We start from the raw sequence: 12,668 nt of genomic DNA on the forward strand, positions 1-12,668 counted from the left end.
TGTTCCTTGGGTTTTTGTTTCATTATCAGGATACTTACCGAAGGCGCCAGATGCAGAGGACCATTACCCGCCAAATGTCATTTGATTTGACCAAGCTGTTGGTTACAGAGGATTGGTTCAGTGATATCAGCCCTCAGACCATGAGGAGGTTGCTAAATATTGTTTCAGTGACTGGTAAGCATGACATGCTGGTGTGTAGTAAACAGGATTGTGTTTTGGCTCCTTCTAGTTACGCTCAGACTTAAGTATGTAAACTAAATTGAACAAGTCAGTCCATGAGTTGCTTTTGAAAGTCCTTCTGAAGCAAACTCTTCCAGAATGTAAGAAAACATTATTGACCATTCTGCATGGAATTTGAAAGATACATAATATTTGTTGTTTCATTGACTTCAGTTGGGAGACAAATGATGCTAGTCTGCATTTTTAGGAAATTTTACATTTTTTTATTTTGAAATGGTATAAGAAAATTACATTTTTCAATTTCGTAATACTGTGGTGTGAGCAAAGATTATAGTGCTGACATGTGAAAACGTAAGGTGTGAGTGGAAAACCAAGTATATATCCTGTTTATTTTTGCTATGAGTATTTGCAGTTCTTTTTCCCTAAATGATTGTGTGAGACTGATGAAAGCATTTTGTCACCTGTTTTTCTTCAATAAAACACAGTCAAGACATTGGTATCTCTGAACTTTAAAAACTGGAAATAACTGGGAAAGGGCTTACAGAGGTTTAATAAAAACATGTTTCGTGTAGTAAGTGAATGGGGAGTGATTATTTAGTGTCTTTTCTATTACAGACACTAGAAGGCACTGGGTAGCCCTACAGCTATCCAGAGGAAAGAAAGTGAGTTGCTTTTTACACTGTATAGTTAAGAGAATAAATCTGCAACAGACATCAAATTCTGGGCTAATGTTTTAAATAAGTGTCCTCTCTCTTAGCTTGTTACTGCAATTTGTTGCATGTAACCTGTCTTGTTTTGGCAAATTACAGTGCAGTTATGAAAGTATAACAAAATCGCAAAAGTTAGTTGTAAAATTAAACTTAAAAAAATAGACCTTACAAGAGCACTTTAGTGTAGTATAATCTGTGGTTAGACATGGTGATTTCATAAACACCTTTATGAACAGAACCTTCTGGCTGTAGGTTACATGTAATTGCAGATACTAATAAAGGACTTACAGAAAATTTGCTGAAACTTCAAGTGCCTAAATTGTAGCATTGACTTTTTCTGGTTTTTAAAATAAAGTTATTTGTAATTTATACCTTACCTTACTAACCTAAAACCTTTTTTTTATAGCTATTGAAGTTGGCAGTTGTATGCTTAACTTGTTTTGACCACATTTCATATGCCAGTGCATAGAAAATCTGTCAAAGTATTAGCATAAAATTCTGTGTTTAGATGGAGAAATGAATGCTGTGTGAAATTCTTTATTGAATTTGGTTGAAGTAAGTTAAGATTCACCCGTAGCAGGATGATAGTAATTAGTGTTTAAACTGGGGCTGAAGTTGACAGTTTTGGAGAGTTTCATCTTTTGACCAGTATTTGGAAGGATTTTTATTAGACTGTAAAGTTATATTTTTAGATGCACCTTGCAATGATTTTGAATTTACTGAGCTAAAAATGTAATAGCAGGAAGTTCACACATCAGATAATGACATAGTAACATAGATGTTACTTTGAGGGGAAAAAAAGACGTCTTTCAAAAGGGAGAAAAAATCCTCTATGTTTTCTTTTATTCTTTCTTGTTCTTTTAGGTCGTTTATTGAGAGCCAATCAAATCACATTCAATTGGGACAGACTGGCAAGTTGGATCAATCTCACAGAGCAGTGGCCATACAGAACATCATGGCTCATCCTGCATCTTGAAGAGACTGAAGGTGTTCCAGATCACCTGACTTTAAAAACCATCTATGAGAGGTAGTCATTATTCTGGTAATGGTGTGCAATTTCAGTGATTAAAACAGTGATGGTTATTAATGATCACTAGAATAACATGGCTTTCAAACATTTATCAGGTTGTAATCTAAAATTCCCACAATCTCACCCTCTTTTGCTGACTTTGGAAAACTTCTAAGTGAGTTTCATTGCTGTTTGATGCACTGTGTATGAATGAGTGCTTTGTATTTAAACCAAAGAGAACTGTACAGGTATTCTTTCACAGGCAGCTAACTGTACTTTTGTCTCTTGATATCCTTTTCATCTTTACCTTGGCCAAGCTACAAGTTGGGTATTTTTTCCACTTCTTTGTTAATCTGAAGTAAGCTTAGCAGAAACTGGCCTTACTGATAAAAACCTCTGAATGTTTTGTGCTTAGCAGGTGTGCTATGGCAATGCCATGTGCTGCAGTTAGGGATGTGAAAAAAGAGGCATGATTTTCTCCATTTCTGCTACTAGCTGCTTTCCAACAGAGCTGTCTAGGTATTACTTCTGAGAACAAATTGTCCAGTGTTGCCAGTGAACATCTCTCTCCAGATCCCTCTGCTTGTAAGAAAGGATTTGTGGGTTGTGACCTGATGACAGTGAGAGGAATGGAAGAGAGAGATGTCACTGAGAGTGGGGCCTATAGAAGAAAAGCAGAATCTGAGAATCAGAGTCAGGGGGAAGAAGGAAAGGTTTGACTTGGATAAAATATAATGGAGATCAGATGAAAAGAACAGCTGAGGTAAAGAGAGAAGATTGTGACTGATTGAACAATTACCAGAAAATCTAGAGATTTTGCCGGGTCCAGGGCAATGAGTTTGGAGAGAAAATACTGGATGGAAGTGTGCTCTGCAGTGAAAGTCAAGGAGTAGGAGATGAACTGTGTGAGGGTCTGGGGTGGGCTGAGAATGGTCGAAGTGTTGAGAATGGAATTAGGATTGTTTGAGAAAGATTGAATGAGTTGTTTTAGAAAAGTTGAAGTGCAGTTAGGAACTGAACGCACAAATCTCAGAAGGTAGAGGGATAAAGTAGATTGGGCATGATGAGGCTGAGGATTGAAGACAAATGAAGAGGGCAAGTAGTAGACTGAAGTAGTTGACTGGCTTGAAGCTGGAAGATGGCTTTAGAAATACCAGACTTCACAGGTAAATTGAGTGCATGTTTAGAAAACACTCTTCTCTAGAGTATAGACCCAGTTTTTGAGTTTTGCATTTCCTCTGTGAGTATAATATACCTGTGAAATCAAAGCACAGGGAACCCATCTTTCCACTGTATGTTCACACAACTAGTGTCACAAATGTTTATGTGATCAGCTAAGTAAAGTAATTCAGGATCATCAGGAATTCCCTTTCCTGTCATGCTTTTTATTCAAACTTCTCATTGTTCAGATTTCTGTATAGCATGTTTCACAATTTTATGTTTTCAGTATTTACCCAACAAACTCAGTACAGTTTTCTGACTGTTGGCACCCAGAGTAATAAATCACTTTGGGATGATTGAAGTCCAAAGATGTCTTCAAGACATAACACTATTTGTCCCCTGATAAACCAGAGGAGGTATTAGAGACCTGATTTATTTTCATAAATGGGTGCTAGTAATTCCAGTATTCATGGATGTTAAATCATAGTAAACCAACATAAATAAAAGAAAAGGACATTCACAAGTGAATGGGAATAACTTGGGTTCTGGATTGTTTGTTGTTAGCACAAACACTTGAGTTGTTGATGCTTAGTGCCAGCTGGAGCATGTCATGGTTTATTAGTTAAGGTGTGGAGGAGATTCATGACTGCTGCTATGTTGTACCTCTTGCTATGCAGGTTGTTTGGAAGTGATACAGCCACTTGAGTAGACTGCTAGTTCATAACTGACAATTACAAGAGTATAGGTAATTTTTTAATGTTTAAAACCAAAGTACATAATGGGAAGAAACAATGAAGAACCCTGTACAATGTATTGGAAAAGGAAAGGTGATCATCATCTTTTAAGGAAAGATGTTTGTATTATATCTGCAATACCAGAAAAATGAGGAAAAGGAAAGCAAGACCAATATTCAAGATTTTCTGTTTAGCAAAAAAAATACCAACAGGGTTATTTGGTACAAAAATGATAAAGCTAAAAGACTCAGTTTCTTTAGCTTCTTAACAATTAAAGAAAAAAGTTTTCTAACAATAATGTTGCTGCATGCTCAGGAAGAGAATTGATGTGTCTCAGCCCCTTCTGTTGAACCTGTGTAAGGAACTAAATATGTAACTCTCCTGAAGTATTGACAAAGCTGATTTGGGTGATCATCTTTACCATATGCTGAATGTGAAAAGGTCTGTGAACTCTTCTCTGGGATTGTATAGAGCTCTAAAAATTCTGTTTTATCCAAAGTAATCTTTCCAGTGTCTTTTTATCTGCAGCTGTTTAAAGTAACGTGACTCAAATAACTGTTTCACTATCATTTCAAAGTTAGTTCCTCTTCTAAAACTTCAGTTTCAGTTTTCTAAGTTTTATTAGTTTCCCATTTGGAGTCTCATAAATAGATACCAGATCTTGATAATTATGTAGCTTGTTCCTGTACTGAGTTTGTTGTTCTCTGCTTTTTATTCTTAAGGGTTTTCTTTTAATATCTTGATATTTTAGATCAGAATCAAGAATATAGTTTTCCTAGTATTTAATAGTTTTTGTCAAACTACTTTTTATTGTGACACTGCAGCTTTAGGGTTGCTGCTTGGATATCTCGTCGCTGAAAGGAATCTTGTAGGTTCTGTGTTAAATGTAAGAGTTTCACATTTGATCTTGTTCTCTGTGTAAAGAGAATCCTTTGATATTACAGTTGCTTTTCCAGATTTTAAAAGATCAAGTGTTAAAAAGCTTTTGAATCACAAGGATTCCCTTGGAGTGAGAGCTCTCCATTGCCTTCCCCTCTGCTGCAGACGGTGCAGAGCAGAGGGTGACCCGCGCTGGACTGACCAGTTACAGCTCCCTTTAGCGGAGGAGTTACTGTGGATGGTCGCTGTGTGCGGTGGGGGTGCAGCGGTGGGGATGGGGCAGTTAACCCCGTGTTGTCCTACGGCTGTGTCCCCAGCGGTGTCCCCGAGGCGGGCTGTCCCCGCCTGTGCCCCCCGAGGCGGGCTGTCCCCGCCTGTGCCCCCCGAGGCGGGCTGTCCCCAGCTGTGCCCCCCGAGGCGGGCTGTCCCCAGCTGTGCCCCCCGAGGCGGGCTGTCCCCGCCTGTGCCCCCCGAGGCGGGCTGTCCCCAGCTGTGCCCCCGAGACGGGCTGTCCCCAGCTGTGCCCCCCGAGACGGGCTGTCCCTACTGTGCCCCCGAGGCGGGCTGTCCCCAGTTGTGCCCCCCGAGACGGGCTGTCCCCAGCGGTGTCCCCGAGGCGGGCTGTCCCTACTGTGCCCCCGAGGCGGGCTGTCCCCGCCTGTGCCCCCCGAGGCGGGCTGTCCCCGCCTGTGTCCCCCGAGGCGGGCTGTCCCCGCCTGTGTCCCCCGAGGCGGGCTGTCCCCGCCTGTGCCCCCCGAGGCGGGCTGTCCCCGCCTGTGCCCCCCGAGGCGGGCTGTCCCCGCCTGTGCCCCCCGAGGCGGGCTGTCCCCGCCTGTGCCCCCCGAGGCGGGCTGTCCCCGCCTGTGTCCCCCGAGGCGGGCTGTCCCCGCCTGTGTCCCCCGAGGCGGGCTGTCCCCGCCTGTGTCCCCCGAGGCGGGCTGTCCCCCGCTGCCCCCGGCAGCGCTGTGCCGCAGGGACTGTGCAGCGCGGCGCGGTGCCGGCAGGTGGCGCTCCCGGCTCGGCCCAGCCGCGGAGAGCGCTGGCGCCAGAGCCTCGGCTCGCTGTTTCGAGGAGAAAGCGATACTTTCATAACATACAAAAAATACAGGAAAAGGGAAAGAATCGGATAGTCACGCACTAAGAAGCAAAAGAATAAATATAGTCTTTAGTTAATTCTCCTCTATGCAGGCACAATGATATATGATTTCCATGATTACATGGTATTTTGCCTCGTGAGATTTCCCATCTTGTAATGTCCAGGATTTAATTTTGCAAAGTGTAGTAAAAGAGAAAGCCATTTTCTGTTACATTGCAGTGCTATCTTTTGGAGCTGAATGCAATAACTAAAGTAAGACAATGAAACGCTGTTCCACGACTATTAGAGTTTGTGTGATGCTGGACTAGTCACCTCTGTAGTACCTTTCACTTGGATAGTATTCATGCCTCTGTGGGGAGGGAGGTGGTGTACAGCTTATGGTTCTGTAGGCTGATATTGCTAAGTATTCAGCTATATCTGGAGCTACTGGGAGCTCTGCTTTCAGTTGGTGGAGTATTCTGGAAAAAAATGCATACCTCAATTTGGTAACTAAATAAGTATACTTGTTATTTCTGTGCTTCAATTTGTCATTAAAAAAAGCTAGCTAATATATTCTTATTCATTAATAAAGCTAGCTAATATATTCTTATTATGAAGGCTTGTTGGGGAAAGTAAACTTGTGTTTTTCTATAGATACTGTGAAGAATATCAAAGACTAAATTGATGAGTATGAAACCAGGTCTGTCAGGAGAAGTGTATAGTTCCTGTTTCATACTATGCAGAGATGAAAAACCTACTGAATATCATATTGGGAACTTTCTTCCACGGTCTATAACAAAAAACCCAACAAACAAACAGAAAAACCACCTTCACAAAAAACTCCACCAAAACCAAAAGAACACAGACTCCCCCCGCAAAACAACAACCAAAACCAACAACAATTACAACAACAACAAACCAACCAAAAAACCAAACCACAAAACCAATTAGAAAACCACAAAAAATCCCAACCCCAGACAGAACCCACCCCCCCCCCCCCCAACACTCTAAAGAAAATTAGGGTTCAGTTTGTGACACAGGCACATTTCTGTGAAGAACCTTTATGAGCTGGTGTCACTTAACATCTCTTATGGTAACAAGTAGAGACTCTATGCTCTCAATCTTTTTAGAGGGGAACAAGCCCATGCTCTGTCACTGTGGCAAATTTTGAAAAGAAAATGCTGAATCTGCTTTGTTGGCTTTCAGTTTATATGCTCGAGAAAAATGTCTTTACTCTTTTTACTTCCTTAAACTGACCTGCTATATCATCTCACTTCCATCCTCTCATTTCAGCCTCTCTCTATCTACTTGTCTGGTTGGTCTTGCTTTCCATCTGGTGTATTTATTAGTAGTAGCATTTACTCCTTCAGGTAATGTGTTGCCTTTTCCCATCATCAGGATTTTCATGTAGTCTCTCTCCAGGTTAAGCTCTTAATTCTGATTTTGTTGCTCCTTCCCCTTTTGTGTTTAGGTTCTTTGGTAGTCAAGCTTACTGTTGTCATGACCCATATCTCCATCCTGGTCTAATTTAATTATCTTTACCATTTTATTTATAACTATGACATAGAGTTAATATTTCTCTACATTTATGTTGTGCTGCATTCTCTTCTGTGTTACTGTAAAGAGTCAATTTTGTGTAATACCAAAGTGGTTTGCAGAAATTGCAAAAGGCAAATTTTTAAAGCTCTGAAGTGAAATAAAATATGTAGGCTTTCTGCAAATAAATTTCTAAGAGAATTAAGTTGTCAGATTAAAGCAAGTTTCTTTTGAATGTTTGGAACTGAGACTTCTCAGACTTGTAAATTAGCCAGCTATGGGAATGTGCTCTCTTGTGAAGGCAAGTAAAGCATCCATGACACCAGAATTAATGACAGTGTCAGATCTAAATAAATGATATCTTAGGAAAAGTCACTGTGGCTTTTGTAGAAGAAAGATACATTTCACGAAACTGAATTCTCAACTGAGTCAATGAACGTAGGAAGAAGACAAGGAAGTATTTTGAAATTTAAGACATTTTAAGCAAGATCTTAATCTAGAACATCTAAACATATTAAAATCTAGGATAATAACAGGCGTGATTGCCCCAGGAAAACAAAAGAAGGAAGCAAAAGATAGTAGTATTTGTGTCGTGAGAAACTTGCAGGTGAGGTTTCCAAAGATAATTCTTGTGCTATTTGACATACCAGTGAATGGTCTGACAGAGGGAGGTGATGCCATGTGGGCATATAACCAGGATAACAGTTTCACAGAGGGTTGTAGAAGTAGCTGTGAGTAAGTTGCAGGTCAAAGTCATTGTGGATATAGATATCATACCCTACTGGGGAAAATAATCTTATCTATAATCCTGCTAACACAGTAGTGGGCAGTAAATCTGCAGTAAGGAAAGGAATTTATCAATTGTTGCTGATTTCTCTGAACAATGTTTTGTGCCCCACTTCAGTCAGAAAATGAAACAATGTCTTTAGGAGTTCCCAACAAATCAATGGAAGGGCAGAATGTATTGTATTATACAAATCTGTGATTTTTCTAAGTTCTAAAGACTGATTTTCTAATAATCACATTTCAAAGTAGTTGTACCAAAACAGATATATTTAAGAGGCTGAGGAAAGCTGTAGTCTCACATCAAGCAGTGACGACCCCCAGTTTTGCCAGACTTTCTCCTCTCTTTTCCAGCATTCCTCATTCGTAAGGCATTTGATTCATTTCTTTCTTTTCCCTAAAAGTCCTAATTTTTTCATTTCAGTTTGAGGCTTTGAGTCCTGGTTGTCTTTGTTTCTTGATATTTTCTACTTCTTAAGACTAAAGGTGTCAGGGATTGATATTACCACCATATTGATCAAAAATCAGGCTATTAAAGCTGATTGTATGAGAAGAAATGTCTTCCCAGTCCCTTTCCTCATCAATTTGCCTCACTAAATAAGAGGCAAATAATAATCCACTGAACACATTTTATCTCTTTGTATCCTTCTTATCATGGCAGAAATCAAAGTCTGCAGTACTTTGTCAATTGGAAAATGTTCCTAGAAATAACTGAAGTAATTGCATAACTCTCTTGCCTGTCCCTCTGGAGGCTTTTGTCCTTCCAGAGGCATTAGGGAGAGTTTCTCTATCTATGAGTGAACCTGTTCTCTACTAGATGTCACAGATTTACCAGCCTGCCACTTCTTGGAGCTGTTAGTAGCTGGACTGTAAGATTAATACAATTGAAAGTGAAACTTCAGGCATGCATATGCCTCCTGAGTTAAGAAAGTCTCGTATGGCATTTCAAAAAATTATTGTAAGTTTCTAGACACTTTAAAAACTATGGACTATGAATTTTTACCCCTGAAGGTCTTGTGCAATCAGTGATTCTGCTGTGAAACAATTCTGTTGTGAATGCACAGAATTGCTAAAGCGAGGCCTACCTTGCACCTAGAACCTATTCAGTCAGTAACTGAAGCCCTTAAAAAGCTAAGTAGAAGACAAAAAACATGTGGTTTGAGCATGTTTGAAGCAAGAGGATAAAATGAGGTTCAGCACAAAGTACAGCAGTAAAGGCTACTTTAATTCTAAGATAAATGTGTCTAAATTAGTTGTACCAGGTGCTGGGACAGGATGTGTGACAGGTTGCAGGAACCTTCTAGTGCTGGTGAGCAAGATGTGTTGTCCAACAGGCAAGGAAGGCCACTGTAGAAAAGTTCCAGTTGGCCTTTGGAAAGAAAATGGCAGGGAATGCACTGCAGTCTGCCAGAGCAATTTAATGATCTACCTGTTACAGAGGGCCCTTTGGAAAGAAAAAAGTCAGTATGAAGTTGATGACAATCCATGAGAATTTCCTCATGGTCATGCTCGGATACCAGACATTCACCCAGGTAGATGTGTGATAAGTACTGTCCTCTCTCTTAGGGGATTAGGATCTAGGTTCTGTATCTTTCTGAATATAATTCTGGCCATTACCTGCTGAAACTGTGAGAAGTGTGAGACTGGTGTATCTGAGGAGATAGTCCTAAGAGAGACCATGAGATCAGTGCTTAAAGATGCTGGGGAGGGGAGGGTGCTTGTCCCTCATGACTGAATATACAATTTATTTAATGCTACAGAATTCAGGTATTCACACAACCTTCTATTCAGGTGCTTCCTACTGGCTGCTTTTGATGTTATTCTGCTTTTTGGGCTTGATGTTACAAGGGACAGTCCTACCTGTCATTCTTTGCCTAAATTTTACCAAACTCTGGGGGTTTAAGACAGGGGCTTTGAGCAAACTGGAATATTAAGACAGAACTTTCTGATTTTTTATGAAGATATTTGCAAATAGCTGATGGTCCCTAAATTTCTGTGACTATTTTTATATATTTATTAAAAATATTAGAACAGAAGAGCTTGGCTCAGGATAGAAGAAACTCATGAGCCATCTGTTTAGATTACGATCTCCACCCTTCCTTAATCTCCTTGAAAATATGCTTTTTGGGAAGCTGAGGGAAACTATGGAAATCAAGAACTCTTTGATTTTGAAAAAAGAGATTTCTCAGGACAAGAAAATGGTTATACTTTTCTCAGAGTTGTAGGTAACCATTATTTAAAATTTAGCAACATGTACTTCATCCATCACTTGGGCTTAATTTAACCTCTGTGATAAAGTCTTTGTGCACATATGTGTGCATGCCTACCTATGATGGATGGCAAATTGGATGGCAATATGATGTGCCGAGGCAGAACACACCAAATTTAGAAGAATAGCATAACTGCTTTCTTTAATTCAGCATCTTTTTCTTTTTTTCTTTTTCTTTTTCTTGTTGGGAAAAGGAGGGAGGGGGTTGCAGGGATGAGGGGAACCAAAGGATCTAAGCGAAACATAGCTCATGTATTAATTTCATTTTAATGCTTTTGCAACTCTTACAGCATTCCAAGGGATGGATTATGGAATATATGCTTTGTCTAGTTTATCAATAATAGAAGGAATTGTTGTTTCTTAATTTTTTCAGTTCCAGTCCAGTTTCAGCACTGGTATATGATTTTCCTTGGGTTTTTTTCCAGTCTTTAGTGAAGTTACCCCTTCTTGAAATAAACCACAGAATGGTTTTTCTTTTATTTTTTTTCCTTTTTTCTTGAAATTAAATTGGTTTAAGAAATGAATTGATTTATAAGTGAAACCACAGTTCATTACTATAGATTTGGAGTTCTATAACATAGTTTCAGTGGTGCCATGTTTTCCTGATAGATTCAGATCTCCCATGGTAATACACCCATGGTAATCAAATTAAGAAATCACTTAGTCAGGTTAAAACATTTTTCTGTGTCATGTACGGTGGAATATTTCTCCTTGATTGTTTACTACTTCAATTTAAGAAAGTATATTTATAGCATACTAAAAATATCACCAAGATATAAATGATATGAAATTATTTTATTAAAGAATTTGATTTCATACAAAAATAGTATTCTGTAGCACTAGTAGTAAAATTTATTTTTCTCCATATAAAGGCTCATTTATTTTTATAGCAATTTGATGACACATCTGCTTGCTTTATTCAGCTGAAAAGAAAATGTTGGTTCTTGGTGTTTTGTAAAATTGCTTTGTTAAATTATTTTCAAAATCGTTCAACTTTTAACAAATGACATTTGATACTAACATTGGAAAGCAATTTCAGCTAATTAAGTAGATCCTTCTATAAACCATTGGAACATTAAGATGACAAACTGTTCATTCAGGATTATTTTAATTGGTACAATTATTGTAATTTTGTTGCAATTATGTGTTGAGCTAAAAGCTTTTGTTTAAATCATTTGAGGTTTTTTTGTTAATATACATAAGTAAGAAGAAAATAAGTAAAATAAAAATGGAAGATAAGCATTATCTGTTTACTTTTTCATTACAGTGCTTTAGACAAATATCTATTGAATTATTCTTTTAGGAAAGTATGTTACTTGCTTTCAGCAATTCTGTAGAAATTTTAAATGTTAAAATTGAGCAAGATCATTGAAATGTAACTTTTCTGGAAGGTTATTATGTTAATTCCAGTTTTGACACTGTTTAAATACCTTTTAAGAAAAAGGGTGAAACGAACTTCTGAGGGATTTGTGAGTTGCTTAATGCCTATTGATGTATTAATTTAAGAAGTGTAGCTATTTAGTGATTATAGAAATTAAAAATGAAAACGCTGTGGAAGGTGCCACGTTCATCACTCTGATGATAATGTTCTCTGCAATCATCTTTGCCCAGGCCAGGTTTAAATAAATCACTTCCTTTAAGTAGACAATTTAGTATTGTAGACCTCACAGTGAGGCATTACTTCTAAAATATTTAACCTGCTTTTTGTTTTTTGGTCTCCTTTTATTGCCTCGTACTTAAAATGCAGGGCACATAAAGTTATTATGTTTCTTACTGTGCTAATAGTGTGGTCTCAATGTTAAAAGGCAGTGTTCCAGTTGAGTAGTAGGTGGTTGATGCCCACCTTTTTTAAAATTCTTTTGCCTTTTGTAATTCAAATAGCACTGCAAAGCTGTGAATGAATCCGGGCATTTGTAACTGCTTTAACACTTTATTTTAATCATAAAGTATGCCAGAGAGTTGTTTAAAGAACAGAACTTTTTAATATGGCTCAGTGACAGTGTGTGATACCGGGTGTGGGAGATTAGTTTAATAAATACCAATCTTTTAAGCATCAGAATAGGTTTTTTCTTTCTGAAATGATCAAAAGCAGGAACACTTTAGGAGGAGAGGTGGAGAGGTGGTTTATCTGCTGATACTTGAATTGAATAGAGTCAGTTTTGCAAATCAAGCTTTCCTGAATACCTATGGTAATAGGAGTTTTTAAATAGCTATTGCATCTGTTCAGTGAAGTCTCTTCTGCTTAATATGCGCTGAGGGGACTTGAATTTTTGTCTACATAGATATATCAAACTATAGCTTTCTCTTTTTTTGGTCTTTATAAAGATAAAGC

The 12,668-nt window shown here is 38.7% G+C and overlaps 1 protein-coding gene across 3 annotated transcripts in view; it reads left to right on the top strand.

Moving 5' to 3' along the window:
- KIDINS220 (kinase D interacting substrate 220) overlaps window positions 1-12,668 on the top strand; it is a 75,766-nt gene that overhangs the window by 36,229 nt on the left and 26,869 nt on the right. For all 3 annotated transcript variants that reach the window (XM_066547238.1, XM_066547240.1, XM_066547241.1), the window contains exons 21-22: window positions 30-174; window positions 1,755-1,917. In XM_066547238.1, the coding sequence (XP_066403335.1) occupies window positions 30-174; window positions 1,755-1,917 (308 nt within the window). The remainder of the gene's footprint in view (window positions 1-29; window positions 175-1,754; window positions 1,918-12,668) is intronic.

This window comes from Molothrus aeneus, chromosome 3 (genome assembly GCF_037042795.1).
Source record: "Molothrus aeneus isolate 106 chromosome 3, BPBGC_Maene_1.0, whole genome shotgun sequence".
NCBI lineage: Eukaryota > Metazoa > Chordata > Aves > Passeriformes > Icteridae > Molothrus > Molothrus aeneus.